This window comes from Myotis myotis, unplaced genomic scaffold, assembly GCF_014108235.1.
Source record: "Myotis myotis isolate mMyoMyo1 unplaced genomic scaffold, mMyoMyo1.p scaffold_m19_p_1, whole genome shotgun sequence".
NCBI classification, from domain to species: domain Eukaryota; kingdom Metazoa; phylum Chordata; class Mammalia; order Chiroptera; family Vespertilionidae; genus Myotis; species Myotis myotis.
The window spans coordinates 112,631,933-112,649,066 of NW_023416313.1; the positions used below are offsets into that span (position 1 = coordinate 112,631,933).

The 17,134-nt window shown below is 38.7% G+C and overlaps 1 protein-coding gene across 5 annotated transcripts in view; it reads left to right on the forward strand.

Annotated features, from left to right (window-relative positions):
- LRRC49 (leucine rich repeat containing 49) overlaps window positions 1–17,134 on the forward strand; it is a 205,067-nt gene that overhangs the window by 54,301 nt on the left and 133,632 nt on the right. For 4 of the 5 annotated variants that reach the window (XM_036347684.1, XM_036347647.1, XM_036347658.1 and 1 more), the window contains one exon: window positions 6,626–6,687. In XM_036347684.1, coding sequence (XP_036203577.1) covers window positions 6,626–6,687 — 62 coding nt within the window. Of the gene's footprint in view, window positions 1–6,409; window positions 6,518–6,625; window positions 6,688–17,134 lie in introns of those variants that run through there. The other variant, XM_036347668.1, reaches the window with a different exon arrangement.

A 17,134-nucleotide genomic window follows, 5' to 3' on the forward strand; every position in this document is an offset into this window, starting at 1 on the left:
TATGTTGTAACAATATCTTTACCGATACAGCTCAGGGCAATGGAAACTAAGGAGAAAATAAACAACTGAGACTGCATCAAAATAAAAACCTTCTGTACAGCAAAAGAAACCATCAACAAAACAACAAGAGAGCCCACTGCATGGGAGAACATATTTGCCAATGTTATCTCTGATAAGGGCCTAATCTCCAAAATTTACAAGGAACTCATGCAACTTAACAAAAGGAAGATAAACAACCCAATCAAAAAATGGGCATAGGACCTTTTCGAAAGAGGACATTCAGAAAGCCAAGAGACATGAAAACATGCTCAAAGTCACTAATTATCTGAGAGATGCAAATCAAAACAACAATGAGGTACCACCTCATACCTGTCAGAATGGCTATCATCAACAAATCAACAAATGACAAATGCTGGTGAGGATGCGGAGAAAAAGGAACCCTACTTCACTGCTGGTGGGAATGCAGACTGGTGCAGCCACTGTGGAAGACAGTATGGAGTTACCTCAAGAAGTTAAAAATGGAACTCCCTTTTGACCCAGTAATCCCATTTCTAGGAGTATATCCCAAGAAGCCAGAAACACCAATCAGAAAGGATATATGCACCCTTATGTTCATAGCAGCACAATTTACAATAGCTAAGATTTGGAAATAGCCTAAGTGCCCATCAGCAGATGAGTGGATTAGAAAACCGTGGTACATCTATACAATGGAATACTACGCTGCTATGAAAAAGAAGGGATTCTTACCATTTGCAGCAGCATGGATGGAACTGGAGAGCATTATGCTAAGTGAAATAAGCCAGGCAGTGAAAGAAAAATACCACATGATCTCACTCATGTATGGATAATAAAGAACATTATAACCTGATGAACAAAAAGATAGATACAGAGGCAGAGCAGCATCGAACAGACTGTCAAATTATAGTGGGAAGGCTGAGAAGTGTTGGTGGGGGGGTGGGTAAGAGATCAACTGAAGGACTTGTATGCATGCATATAAGCATAACCAATGGACACAAGACACTGGGCGGGAGCGGGGGGGGGGGGGTAAGGGCATGTGCCTGTGGGTAGGGGAGGCTGGGGGAAGGTATATTGGGAAAAAAAAGGAGACATATGTACTACTATTAGTAATATTTTAAACAGTAAAAAAATAATTAAAAAAGAAATGGGCAAAGGACCTAAATGGACACTTTTCGAAAGTGGACATAGAGAAGGCCAAGAGACATATGAAAACATGCTCCAAGTCACTAATCATCCAAGAGATGCAAATCAAAACAACAATGAGATACCATCTCACACCTGTCAGAATGGCTATCATCAACAAGTCAACAAATGACATGTGCTGGTGAGGATGTGGAGGAAAAGTAACCCTTGTGCACTGCTGGTGGGAATGCAGACTGGTGCATCCACTGTGGAAAACAGTATGGAGCTTCCTCAAAAAATTAAAATGGAACTCCCATTTGACCCAGTGATCCCACTTCTAGAAATATATTCCAAGAAAACAGAAACACCAATCAGAAAGGATATATGCACCCCTATGTTCATAGCAGCACAATTTACAATAGCTAAGATTTGGAAACAGCCTAAGGGCCCATCAGCAGACAGATGAGTGGATTAGAAAACTGTGGTACATCTACACAATGGAATACTATGGTGCTGTAAAAAAAGAAAGAACTCTTACCATTTGCAATAGCATGGGTGGACCTGGAGAGCATTATGCTAAGCAAAATAAGACAGTTGGAGAATGAAAAATATCACATGATCTCACTCATTTGTGGAATATAATGAACAACATAAACTGATGAACAAAAATAGATCCAGAGACATAGAAGCATGGAACAGACTCTCAAACCTCAGAAGGAAGGTAGGGGAGACTGGGGGTGTGTGGTAAGAGATCAACCAAAGGACCTGTATGTATGCAAATAAGCATAACCAATGGACACAGACAGTAGGGGGGTGAAGGCATGTGCATGGAGGGTGGGACTGGAGCTGGCGGAGAGAGGTCAATTTTTTGGCAGTTTGCTTTCTGAAATTTCTACTTGCTCATACTAACTTTTTTACCCCCATAGGTCAGTAGCTTGGCATAGTCAGAAAGTTATTAAAGCCTGAGTTGAGTTTGTGTCTTTCAGCAAGTTTTGCCAGGAGTGATAGGGGCATGAATGCTTAGGACCAATTTTTATGAGGAGTCTTGTTAGATCATGCATGTGATGTAAATTTGAACTACAAATTCAAGTGAGAAAAAAACCTGATTATGAAATTGAGGCTTTTTTTCCTTTTTTCTCATAGCTATTAAATCTATCTGTCCTAGATTATAAAGACTAGCAATCTATGTAGTCAGAGTATCAATGGCTGTTATCAATATAATTTCCAGTTCCCTTTTATTGTTTTCTTTGTGTGAGAGGATCACAACAGTGCATAGAAGAAAAGCAGACTTGAAGAGTAACTTGCAGCTAGATGGATATTTATTGCCATGTAATGGGTAGTAAACAAATATAAAAAGCAGATGTGCATATTAATGCCTTTGGGTAACAGACCAAATAATGGGCTTTTCTTCATTGGCATTTAAATACAGTCAAACCTTTCTCTACCATCTCCAATTTATGAACAATTTGGTTCTCAGCCAAGTTGTGCACAGAAAAAATGTCTAGGTTGTGAAACCAAACTTTGGTTTTTGAAAGATCTCTCAGGCCACAAAAAAAGGAGAGAATGCTTTTGTTGTTGGGGGAGTCAAAGGTTAGCACAATTTTAAAACATAAAGAAGCCATCTAGTGCAACTATTGCTAAGAGTGTGAAAGAAATAATGATCACAGGCAGTTGAAGAGGCATAAAAACTGTTGTTGATTTGGATAAATAAAAAGCAGTTAGCCAGTGTCAGCATTTTGGAGGCAGCAATATATAAACAAACAAAGATGCTGCATGGTGACCGGAAAGATACCCCTGGAATGAGTGCTGAAAGTGACTTAAGGCTAGTAGGAGGTGGTTCGGTAAACTTAAGAAAAGAAGTGTTTATTTGTAGATTAAACAGTACATTAGACATGTACTGTTTATAAGAAAGATTAAAATGGAATCATTTGTGGGTCTGGAATGGATTAATTCAATTTACATTATTTCTAATGGAAAAAAATCATTCAGTTTTCGAACAAATTGCTTCTCAAACAGCCTATCGGAATGAATTGAGTTTGAGAACCGAGGTTCCACTGTATATGATTAGAGTCATTGATATGATAGCTTACACATGTTATTCCTCATATATGTCTCTGTCACAAAGTGATGAGTGTAGCAAGTAATCATGTTAGAATTAATTTAATAAACCTCTTTATAAAAAATATCACTTTTCCTTTGTTTTTTTCCAAACTTATTATGCTTTGTTAAATTAATTTCCAGTTCTCAAAATTAAATCAATCACCCCTATATATTTTTTACTCTGACTTTTTTTGTATGACAGAATAAATAACAAGATGAGAGTAACTGTGATTTTATTATAGTCATCTTTGTCCTACTTCATGCATGCCAATGCCTTTGTCTCTTTGCCTTTCTTCTTCCTTATTCCTCTGCAGGAGGTTGCTCTAAAAATAGCTCCAGAAATAGATGTTATACACATGGTCAGAATGCTGAATCATTTAGTTCTTTTGTGAAGTTTAAGAATGTGGAAAACACTGAGCAGAATAGGACAGGCATATTTATCAAATGGCAAGTTATTATGCTTTTGAAGAATAAAGAATTATAATCTCAATAATCTTGTAGTTTTATTTAAATCTATTTTAAAATGATTATATTTATAAATATATAAAATGGTTTTGAATCTTCAAAAAAGTTTTGAATGTGATTCTCAGAATTGCATTTTGTTAAATATAATAAATTTGAAACTATGAGCAGATTAATAACAAATGAGCTATAAATATTTTATATATAAATATTTTATTTCATTATCTTCTCATCTTAGGTATGTTAACATTATTGCTTCTTTGCAATAGTTTTTCTGCCTATGATATTGTTATCTCCAGAAAAATACTCTTGAGTTTAATGCTTGATAATGAAATATGGTGATTTTTTCTCAAAGTGAGGATTTAGCTTTTTTACATCATTTCTCTCTTCCCCATCATTACAAAATAATTAAACATTTTTGGTAAACAGATTGTTGAATACTGATTCCCCCATAATTGTAATGCTAGGAATTCCTTACAAAGTATATCTCTGAATTGCTAGAAAAAATAAGGAAAAGTTATAATTTTCTTTAAAAAAATGAAATTTGGAACAACAAAAATGATTGTAATTATTTTGCTTGTTAAACTGCTGTAAAGACTGCCTATTGAAGAGGTTATATATGTAGTTGAATTCTGATTTTTAGCTTTTCAATTTATTGTGAATATTTTTCATAGCTCTATAGGTCATGACAGTTATTGATTTTGAAAATTTGATAAAACCTGCTAAAATTTTATTTTATAAATGAAGATAAATGTAAAACATTATAACTTAATTAAATAAAGTTCAAAAAACCTTTCTCATAAATTATCACCTGATGTAATTTGATTTTATATTTTAATAGCCAAAAAATATGTCTTGAAAGGTGTCTGTAGTTTCTGGAGGTGGTAGGCTGGAGCTCAAAGAGACAAAAAAAATAATTTTTTAAGATACCTTGATTTAGTGGAATTCTAGGCTACTGCTTCTCAGTTTCTTCCAGTTGAATGCCAGCAAACAATGCTAGTGCCTAGCAATATCTCAGGCAGATTCCAGGAAGAACTGGAGAACAGATTCCCCCAGAGTTCAGAGAGGGCTTTCAGTTAGGTTGTGACTCCATACTTCTGGGGAGCAGATAGGAAGCAAGCTACCATTTTCTTTGGAAAATAGAGCCATGAAATAAAATTAGCTCTACTACTAGTCTATCACTCCTCCTCCCGTCTCATTTCTGGGAATATCAGAGCGTGAGGTAGCTGGTAGAGCTGGTTCAAGAAGTTTGCCAGCATGTGGAGCCTATCACCCACTGAGGGGACTTCCTGTTCTATGCAGACTTATTTTTTGACCATGGTTGATAAACTCTAAAAATCACTAACTCACAGCTATGGAACAGGTTTTTCGGGGGTGGGCCTGAGAATGGTAATGCCAAATGAATGGTGCATTTACTGGGTGATTTGATAGCTGCAATTATATTCGTTTTACACTCTTTAGGGCCTAAGGCAGTGATGGCGAACCTATGACACACGTGTCACAGGTGACACACGAACTCATTTTTTTGTTTTTTTCTTTGTTAAATGGCATTTAAATATATAAAATAATATCAAAAATATAAATCTTTGTTTTACTAAGGTTGCAAATATCAAAAAATTTCTATATGTGACACGGCACCAGAGTTAAGTTAGGGTTTTTCAAAATGCTGACACGCCGAGCTCAAAAGGTTCGCCATCACTGGCAGGGGTTGAGAGAAGGTTGGAGGACCCCTGTGCTGTTTTAAAAAGCAGAGTACTGGAAGTCAGGGTAAATGGAATCTTGTGCTCTCAGCCTCTAGGATAGTATGAAATCCTGAGTCACCTTCCCATCCACTTCCACCCTACCCCTGCAGCAATCTCAGCTGTATACTTTTTCTTATGTGAATAATGATGTTACAGACTAAGCTTCCTCTTAAGACTCTGTTACTCCAGTATGTCATACTTTTCAGAAGGTTTGTGTCTTTTTACTTAATGAGATTAGGTAACTTCGTTTTTATTTTATGATTTTTAAAAAATCATTTAGGCCCTGGCTGGTGTAGCTCAGTTGGTTGGGTGTTGTCCTGTGCACCAAAAGGTTACTGGTTAGATTCCCAGTCAGGTACATGCCTGGGTTGTGGGCTCGATCGCCAGCATAGGGTGTGCAGGAGGCAGATGATCAGTGATCTGCTCTCACCTCAGTCTTTCTCTCTTTCCCTTTCTCTCTCTCTAAAAATCAGTAATTTGGGCCAAAGATTTCAGATTTCAATATTTGCTGAGTGTAACTACATGTAAACAGCAGAGGTTTGCTTTTGGGTGCTATACCTTAACAGTAAAGGGTAAATTTCCAATTACAAGAACCTCCAATTCTTGCTTAGAATGGAAATTGCCTTTATGGTGCCCTTCAGTGACACTATGATCTGTGTTAGTTTAGTTTTATGGAGGAATTGTTTGTGTTTTGTTCATTTGTAACTGAGTGGTATATTTCCAAAGGTTTGAGAATCGTGAAGTAAATTGCTTTGAAATTCTCAGTACTATTTGGAAAGCGAATTGCATAAATTTAAAATTTAAAGCATTAGAATGGCTTCCTTTTAAAAATGATTTTTAACAAATGTTTGATCATACTACATTTGTGCTACAGTGCAAATGCTGAAGAAGCATTTTGGCTTCTTTCCCAAAAGCATGCTTAAGAGACTAGCGGCAGCATTTCTCTGTTCCCTTCAGTGCTTTACCTTGTGAGTGGTGCAGCTTGTTCTGCGGATGTACTGAAACCCTCCCCTTTAATCTGCAGTGGAGAAGAATGGAGCCCAATGTCCAGGAGAAATCTATGGTCTAGCAAGGTTGCAGTGAATAGAAATGACTATTTATTTCAACAGCTGAGCAAGAAGACATTTATAATATTTCTTTTGCTTTCGGCTGATCAATTTTTGCTTTCTGTTTCCTTCTAGAGAGATGTGGATAATTTGCCCTGCCTCCAACGTCTGTTTCTCAGCTTCAACAATATATCTAAGTAAGTGGAAACTCCCAATTTGTCATTTACTAATAATATGATAGTGTGGTTTGTAGTGTTTTAAATTAAGATTGTAAGCACCTTGGAGAATTTATTGACATGTGAGATTTTTAAATTGGAAAATGAGAGGGCCATCGGTGACAAAGTTCTTTGTGGAAAAACAAAGCTCTGTTGTGTATCAGTGCCTCTCATACTAAAATAATGAAATTTATATAATGTGCTTTTTATTTCATTATACTTTAGAGTTTCTCTCTTGTAAAATGTGGAAATTTAAACATACATTTTGCTGTCTTTTGTTTGACACTTACTGCACTAGTCAGTTGAATTAGAATTTCTTTCATAAATTACCTACTAAGCAGTTTTGATATAGTTGGCTATATTTGTCAGAGACATTTGCTAATTAGGCTGTAACTTCTAACTTAGTATCCCTACTTAGAATGAGTGCTGCCAAGAGACTATACTAATGTGTGTGTGTGTGTGTGTGTGTGTGTGTATATATATATATATATATATATATATATATATGAATGTATAAATTTTGCTTTACAAAGATTTGAAGCATATAATTCTTTATATTGTGATAAAGTCTCATTCACTGTCAATGTGGGAGATTTTAGAACTGGAGCTGAAACAAGCAGTCAGACTTTTCAGTGAGAAGGGACCTCTATTCCTTCTCTAATTCTTTCCTTCTCCTTCTTCTCCCTAGCCACTTAGTTTGAACTAGGTTTTATAACTAACTATCCCTAAATTCTTTACTTTTACTTCAAGGCTGTTCTTTGAACCTGCTTTTATAAGCTGGTAAGAATTAAGTATAAAAGAGTTTAGAACACATCTCTTCCTGGCCTCTAGGCCTATGCTTCTGATTGTTAAAAACTAGTTTAGTTTTTGTGCATTTTCTATTTGCATCTTTTTTCCTCCTCCATCAGACTTGTATTACCTGTATCCCTGTGCTATATCTCTAAATGTTAGAGATTAAATCCAGATGGTGAACTTTACAAATAGGCATTATTTCAAAGAAGATACCTTGAATCTCTCTTTTTTATTTTCTGTGGAAAAGGCATTAACGTTTTCTGTAAGACTTTTTTTTCTTTTTTTTCTTTTTAAATATATTTTATTGATTTTTTACAGAGAGGAAGGGAGAGAGATAGAGAGTTAGAAACATCGATGAGAGAGAAACATCGACCAGCTGCCTCCTGCACATCCCCTGCTGGGGATATGCCCGCAACCCAGGTACATGCCCCCGACCGGAATCGAACCTGGGACCTTTCAGTCCGCAGGCCGACGCTCTATCCACTGAGCCAAACTGGTCTCGGCAAGACTTTTTTTTCAGTTTGTGTTGAATACTCTTCCATCTGCCTTTCTATCTTATTGAGGAGGTAGGATTTATTTTTCAATGGCAGTGCAAGGGACACTCAACTTTCTTTAGGGAATTTCTACCTAAAGGCCATTAACATCTGTTTTGAGAAGATAGTTCCTTATTCTCACAATATGTTGTTTCTCATGTGTCACAGTATTAACTGTTTAAGGTGCTGCAAGCACCCTAAGTCTCCAAGCCTGTGGTGGAACTCAATACTATGCTTCTTGTATTGTTTATGGGAATAATTTAAAGAGAGATATAAATTTGGGTATACAGATTATGATACTCCCAGATCCCCAGGACATTTGAACTTCTGAACTCCTGGTGCACCCCAGAACCAGCTCAAACTGGTTCTACCCTGTTTCTAGCAAGACCTGGAAGCAAAGTTTGCGAGCAACACTTGTGAACACCACTCATGAATGATACTTGCGCACCCTTAACTGCTACTCCATGGGACCAAGGGACCAAACATGGCCAGATCCTGAACATTGGATCCCTTTCTTAAGTGAAGGGTCCATTGTCCAGGAAGATCCAGTGCAGAAACCCCTTAATCCTGCCCCAAACCCTTGATGGGGAAGACAGATTTGAGTCTTGCCTCCTATCTCCTTGTTATTCCACTTGTAAAACAAAAGCCTTTTCTCAAAAGCTGGTGCCATAGTCTCGGCTTCTATGTGCATCTGGTAACGAGCCTTTGCTCAGTGACACTGGGTCTGTAGGGAATGGGTAATTATAATTCAGTTAGTTAAACTTAGTTGTGGCAATATTAGAAAATGTAAATCAGCCTGGAAGTGAAGAAAGCCTTCCCAGAGGCAGATGGTACCAGCACTGAACTCTAAGTGCAGAGTAGGCCTTAGCAACGTAAAGGGTCCTGGGACATTAAAGGCACAGGGCATACTTGGGCAAAGCTGATGCAGAGGGCTCAGGGTGGACTCACTAGGTCTTCTCCCTGGGAACTACAGTGAGCCTTGCCTTCCCCCTCTTTACTTCCGCCCAACCCCCCACAACCATAAAAACCCTGGGCCTTCCTCCGGCTCACAGAGTGCTGAAGGGGACTGCCAAAGTACATTTTTTGATTACCGTAAGATAAATATTCTGTGGCTAATCAAGGGAATTACTTAAATTTCATTATTCACCTCTTCTTCTGGGGTGCTGTTTGGTTGATTCGTTGTGTTCTTCTTGGCTCTCATGCTCATAATTTCCAAGTAATTATTGTATTTTTTTCTAGTGGTTCTTATTTTATGAATGAGGTAAAGTTTTCTTTGATTTCTAGAATTTACTTTTTTTCTTGGAGCTAATACCTGTATTTGTTTTCTAAACAAAAGAAAGAAACAAAAATGCTCTTTCTTTCTTTGTTTCTTTATTTCTATGATTTTTGCATGGTAGTTTATATTTATAAATGAGAGTCTAGATGGAGTTATTTTTCCTCAACATGAGTTAAAGTGGGAGGCAGGGGTTGGCTATAAGGGGTCAGTGAGAGAAAAAAGGGGATATATGTAATACTTTCAACAAGAAAGATTAAAAAAATAAAGATCCAGTTTTTTCTAAACATAAAAAAAATCACTGTGAATGCAAATTGTGAGTACAGGATTTCTGTCTGCAGGGGATACAGGATAGGGAGGAGGGGGGATGTTTACCCAGTCAGATCTCCCTTAGAATGTGCACAAAGAACTTGCCTTCTGGGATTGCAGGTGCTTTTTTCATCTTTGCCACCAGAACTTAACCAGATCACTGCCCTCTCTCCCTTCATTTTGGGGACAGTTCAGGAGTTAGCCGCTCTGAGAGTGAGAGGCTAGCAGATTGTAACTAAACCCTTCAATAATTACTGGACAGGTGACTCATATCTACTGCCAACACTTGCTGCCTCTGATTCAGGGTATATTCTGCGGCCTTGCCAGCAACACTTACCAGTTTACAATGTAATCATCTGTTCATTTAAGGCTCTTTAACAATTTTGGGTTTTACTGATTCCATCTGCTTTATATCTTCCAGAAATTCCTTACTGTTCTGGTCTGCTGATGGGCTTCCTGTTTTTTAGTACTGTTATGGAAGAGATTTAGAGAGGGTGGAGAGAGGTTACACTTAGAGCATGTGCTCAGGCAGCCTTTCTCATAACTGTCTTTCCTTTGAGTGATTTCTCCACATAGGCTGCATGTAAAGATAACCTTGGAGGCCTTGAAGATGCATAGTAGTCACTGGGTGATCTGCTCCAGCAGATTCGTAGTGGGGCCAGGTATCTTCTCGAAGGATTCTAATGGGCAATTCAGTGCTGGATTTGGGAACCATTGAGTTATGATACCCCAAAATGAGAATATTTGTTAATTTAGAGATCACTGTTTTATGTATAATTTCCCTTCAAAAGGAAAAGCTTTCTAAACACAAATTTTGTCACAGACCAATGCTACCCTCCGGAGGCAGTTTATGCTTTGTAGCCAAAACTGGGGTGTTTCATTAGTTTCATCTCTTCCACTGAGATAGTTGCAAAGTTACAAAGTTAGGTTGTAATTTCTTCTTTTCTTCAATCTCTCTTTTCTTTCATTCTCCAAATGTAGAAAGTTTTTATAAGCTTTTTTTTTTTTTTTTTTTAAAAAGAAAGAAGAGGGTTTATAATTCTAGTGCCTTGATTGCCTAAAAGGTCATGGTTGCTATTACCTCTAGAACTAAGGGGGATTCAGTATCTTTAGGAAAGGAGTCAGATACTAGTCAAGGCCAGATATCAGCTCAGGTCTCATGTATTCTTTTTTTTGTTTTCATTGTGGTAAAATCCACATAAATGTACCATCTTAACCATTGTTAAGCTAAATACATTCACGTTGTTGTGCAGCCAATTTCTCGAACTCTTTCATCTTGCAAAACTGAAACTCTATGCCCATTAAACAACAACTCTCTGTTCCTCTCTCCCTAAGCCCCTGGCAACTACCAGTCTACTTTATCTTTTTATGAGTTTGCCTACTCTTGATACCTCATCTAATAGAACTATACAGTATTTGTCTTTTTGTGACAGACTCATTTCACTTAGCATAATGTCCTCAGAGTTCATCCATGTTGTAACATGTAAAAATGTCCTTTCTTTTTGAGACTGTATACTTCCGTATCATTCTTGAGGTGGTATGAAAGAGAGTAGAAGAGGGAGCTTGCAGAAGAAGCCATGCCTACCTCTCCATCCTTATTGCCTTCCCATAATGCCTTAGACTCATCTTCCACTGAACTTCCTTAAACATATCATGCTCCCCCTTTCCCACTCAGTCTTTGTATCGCCTGTGGCTTCTGGCAATAACATTTTTCTCTCCTCTCTTTGTCTGAGTAAATCCTGAGCTTCCTTTAGATTTCAGATGAAATGACACCACAACTTCTCAAACTTTAATATGCCTAAAAATCATCTGGAGAGTCTTCTTTCTGGGATCCATCTTTCATGGATTCTAATTCAATAGTTTTAAGTGGGGCTCAGGAATTCATATCTTTAGCAAGTGATGCAGCTGACTTAAAAATACCACTGGTCTGTGCTTTTCACACTTCAAGTCAAAACTTCTAGAGGGATCCTAAAATCTATTTAGTGAATCAAGACTAGAAAACTAATAGAAAATATCAGTTTGTCACATACTTAAGGGAAAATATTGTTTCATGAAAAATTTTCAGTTTTAATTATATATGGGTGTATCTATGCATGCATTTGTGGATTACAATATAAATATATATCTCACTATGGATTAGGTTTTAAAAGTCTGAAAAATACTGTGGGGTCTTGCTACATTCTTTCATAACTTCCTATATTTCCACTATTATTCCAGTGTTCATAGTTTATTGTAATTTCATTTTAAATTGTTCTCCTTGCTAGACTGTGAACTTGAAAAGGGCAGAGGCGTATGTCTGCTCTGTTCAGTAGCTAGCATTTATAGGTAAGCTCTCAGTAAAAATATTACTCTCGTATCAACAAAATTTTCAAAAAGAATTGAATCCCTCAAGTAGAAATATTTATCTATGTGGTCTAAGAACTTGTTTTGTGGGTCTCCTGTCAATACTAAGTCATTTGGACTATGTTTAATACCTAGACATGTGAGGTTTAAAGGCTTAAATGTTCATAATTTTCTTGGCAGTTGTTTCTGGCTTCCAGGTCAATCTGTTGATTTGTCAGTAAGCATCTTGCCCAGAACTTCCAGATACAAGAAAAATCTATAGAAACAAAACCATTCTGTTATTGTGGTGTGCCCCAGGGTACAGGCAATAAGGATCTGCAGTATCTGCAGGGCATTTAAAAGCAACAACAAAACTGCCAAATATAATTTTTCTTTTATTATCTCTATACACTGGAAGTTATATTAGTAAACAATGTCAGGGATAAAATACTCCTTCCTTCCCTTAGTGAAACAATTCCTTTTGGACTCTGCTTTCTCTTTATGATGTCATTGAAATTTTTAAAGATTTTCATTTTGTTATTTTTGAGGAAGGAATGCTATTACAAGTTTTCCAATGACCTCTTTTAGTAATTACATGACTAAAGGTCACTGGACTCCAAGCTTTGGGGTTTGACTTTTCTTTTATTACAGGGCAAGATTATCCTCTAGGCCAGTGGTTGGCAAACTGCAGCTGGTGAGCCACATGAGGCTCTTTGGCCCCTTGAATATGGCTCTTCCACAAAATACTGACTTCTGCGCATGGGCCACGAAGTTTCAATCGCACTGTACGTGCACGCCCGCATGTGATACTTTGTGGAAGAGCCACACTCGAGGGGCCAAAGAGCCGCATGTGGCTCGCTAGCTGCAGTTTGCCGACCACTGCTCTAGGCTGTTTTCAAAATTTCACTGAAAATTGCTCATAATTTTACCTTTATGCTTTTTTCTCAAGCCACACTTTAGCCTGAGAAAAAAAGTAACCCTGTATGAATTATGTATCCAGAGAAGAACCTATTTCTATTTCAGAAAATCAGAGAAATTGTAATTGCCATGCAGTGGTTTCTTGTAGTACTAGTTGCTATTTTTTTAATATATTATTTATTGATTAAGATATTACATATGTGTCCTTGTCCCCACGTTACCCTCTACCCCCCCACCCCATGCCCTCACCCGCCCGTTGTCCGTGTCCATTGGTTAGGCCTATATGCTTGCATGTAAGTCCTTTGGTTGATCTTTCCCCCTTACCCCCACCCACCCCTACCTTCCCTCCAAGGCCCGACAGTCCAATCAATGCCTCTCCATCTCTGGATCAGTCCTTGTTCATCAGTTTATGTTGTTCATTATATTCCACAAATGAGTGAGATCATGTGGTATTTATCCGCTCTCCAGTTCCATCCATGCTGTGGCAAATGGTAAGAGTTCCTTTTTCTTCTTCCTCTTCTTAAAGAATACCTTTCAGCATTTCATATAATGCTGGTTTGGTGGTGATGAACTCCTTTAGCTTTTTCTTATCCGTGAAGCTCTTTATCTGACCTTCTATTCTGAATGATAGCTTTGCTGGATAAAGTAATCTTGGTTGCAGGTTCTTGCTATTCATCACTTTGAATATTTCTTGCCACTCTCTTCTGGCCTGCATGGTTTCTGTTGAGAAATCACCTGACAGTCGTATGGGTACTCCCTTGTAGGTAACTGACTGTCTTTCTCTTGCTGCTTTTAAGATTCTCTCTTTGTCTTTTGCTCTTGGCATTTTAATTATGATGTGTCTTGGTATGGTCCTCTTTGGATTCCTTTTGTTTGGGGTTCTCTGTGCTTCCTGGACTTGTAAGTCTATTTCTTTCACCAGGTATGAGAAGTTTTCTGTCATTATTTCTTCAAATAGGTTTTCAATATCTTGCCCTCTCTCTTCTTCTGGTACCCCTATAATTCTGATGTTGGTACGCTTGAAGTTGTCCCAGAGGCTCCTTACACTATCTTCATATTTTTGGAATCTCTTTTCTTTTTTCTTTTTCGGTTGGGTATTTTTTGTTTCTTTGTATTTCAAATCTTTGACTTGATTCTTGGGATTCTCTTGTCTGCTATTGGATCTCTGTAAATTATTCTTTATTTTCAGTGTATGCTTAATTTCTAGTTGGTCCTTTTTCATGTCCTCCAGGATCTCACTATACTTATTGAGGGACTCACTAAATTTATCAGCGGTTTCCATAAAATTCTTGAAAAACCTTATAAACGTGGCCTTGAACTCTATATCCAGTCGTTTGCTTTCCTCCATTTCTGCCATTTGTGACCTGTTTCTTTGTCTCCGCATTTTGGCTGCTTCCCTGTGTTGATAGAGTGGCTTTGTGTGCTAGGTGTCCTGTAGGGCCCAGTGTCTCAGCCTCCCCAGTTACCTGCGGTGGTCACTCTTGGTGCACCCCCTTGTGGGCTTTGTGCACAGTCTTGTTGTAGTTATGCCTTGGTTGTTGTAGGATCACTGGGAGGAATTGATCTCCAGGCCTATTGGCAGTGAGAATCAGCTGTGTCTGCAGTGGGAGAACTTCTGTGCTGGAGACACCCTTCTGGGGCAAGACTTGCTTCAGTGGGGTTTTGGTGCTCACTGAGTCTGCACCCTGAGTGTGTCCCTTATGGATCTGAGGAGTTGTGATCTGGATGGTCCCCCTCTGACCACTGGGTACAGTGGCTCTTGGATCTAAGGAGGTGCTAATTTAGCCTCTGCCTGAGGTTACACAGCAGGAGCTACGAAGAGAACTGCAGATTCCCCTTCCTTTTTTGGAGTTTGGAGGTGCCCTGATGAGGCTCAACTGTGAAGCAATGCAAGCCACTGTGGGGCCTTGGGCCTTCTCTTGGAAGTTCTGTGTCTGTCTGGCCCGGCTGCAGTTAGGTAATTATCAGGTTGCAAAGGGCCGGGGCATTCATATGCAAAAGCCTCTGCCGCAGCCTGGGTGGGGCGGGGTCTCAAGGAATCAAAGGGCAGAGCAAGCAGCTATGGCGGATCCTTAGCCCTGCCCTGAGGAGTTGCGAGTCTCAGTGTCCCGGTAACGGCTGCAAGCACCTTTGAGGGAAAGCCGCTCTCAAGTTCGCCCGCTGCCACAGTCCAGTTTCTCCCCGTATGAGTCCTGGGTCCCCAGAGACTTCCCGGAACCGGAGTTCAGAGCCGTCGGGAGCTTGTGACTCCCTCCGGATTCAAAAAGACAGCCGCGTCCTCAGGTGCCAGCCCCTTTCCGCGTGCGCGAGCCCCCGTACCTCTGCACTTTACTTCCGCAGCTCCTCTGGCTCTCAGTGTGCTTTTCTTTCCTTCTAGTTGTAGAATTTACACTCAGGCAGCCTTCCTGTAGTTCTGGATGATGTCCGTTTTGTGTTCCTAGAAGATTTTTCAATTGTTGTGGGAGGCAGCAATTTCCCGGTGTTTATCTATGCCGCCATCTTAGTTTCCACTAGTTGCTATTTTAAGGAGGAAATTATTTTACTGACCTTCAGAATATATTGATATTTGTTGGGAATTCAGGTTGTTTCATAAAGTGTTCCTATAGTTGAGATATAGGGCTTTACTATTCTAATTTCCAGGATTGGAAGTGCCATTTCTGTTCTTTTGGCTTGAAGGATATTCATTTTCCTTAGTACTCACAAAATGTTAAAATGCCTTTACTTTTTTTCCCCCTTTGTGGCTAAGTTACAGATAATGAACAATATGCAAATCTTGTTACTAACAGAATACATTAGAGGAAATCAACTATTGAGATATTTTTTCTGACCACCTATTAAGAAAAGTTTTAAATTTAAGAAATGATATGAAAAGAAATGATTACATACTTGTTGAGAAAATTTCATTACCAGTACCCATTTAGCTACTTAACTCCTTTTGAGGTATTTGCCTAGGAACTCACATGGGATTTACCTTCAGACAAACATTTAATTGCATTTTTAAAAGGGCCAACAAAAACAAGTTCTAAAAATAGGGGCTTCCCACCTCCTCCATTCCCTGCTGGAGCCACTTTTCTGACTTTGTTCCGGCTGGAGCCGCCTTTCTGCCTTCCCACACTGCCCAGAGGCCTTGAGCAGGTAGGGCAGTGTGGAACACCTGCGTTGTCGCCATGGCAACGACACAAGCGTCCCGCCCTGCCCCCGGCCACTCGGCACCTGTGTATACAAATTAACCTGCCATATTTGTTGGGTTAATTTGCATACTCACTCCTGATTGGCTGGTGGGCGTCACGAAGGTACAGTCAATTTGCATCTTTCTCTTTTATTAGTGTAGATTGTATTATTTATAGCATTTGTCTTCTTATTGTTATGATTTTGTATCCTTACTTATTTATGATTTAGCTTTAGGTAATAATGGCTGGTAATTTAATCTATTTTGCCTATCATTGTATACCTTAAACATTTTTATAGTTTTTGTAGTTAAATATTCTATAAAAATTTTGCTTTAAGCTAGCATTTTAAAGTGAACAGAGTACATTTGCTTTATATTTTCAAATTTACTAAGTTGCATATAGAGTTTACTGCTAAGAGAAAAATATTTAAGTGACGTGAATAGAAGTTAAAAACTTCATTCAAATGTGTTGCCAGGGAGCATCTGAATGCAGGTACTCTCTGCAGCAGGCCAGAACTTTCCTAGGGTATTGGAGAGTTGAGGATGCCACCTTGCATTTCACCATAGGCACTTTCCAATTTTAACCTCCAGTAGCAACTGGAAGGTGGTTCCTTTTTCATTCCTCTTGCTGGAGGACTCAGCAACTATCAGAATGATATTTTCTGAGGACTGTTTTTGCAAGCCTGGTGGTTTATTGAAGAGTCAAAGTTCATAGGGCAGGGATGGTAGATAGTAAAGAAGAAAGAAAAGGGGAAAATGTATAAGATAGGGAGAATCTGGGGAACCTATATCATGTTTATTTTATTCCTTTGGCATTACCTTTGAAGGAGAGAAAGACAGAAAAAAATCTGTTGGATGGGCATTATTTGGAATAAAACATTTTTGATGTTTCTCTGGCCTGAGCCCTCTTGCAACCTGGGAGTCCTCGTGGGATGTCCGACTGAAGGCTTAGGCCCACATGTCTTAGTGACTGGTTGACCAGTCGACTGTCTGCCCCCTGGTGGTCAGTGCATGTCATAGCGAGCAGTTGAGTGGCCTCAGCATATCATTAGCATGTTACACTTTGATTGGTTGAACAGCCGACTGGACACTTAGCATATTAGGCTTTTATTA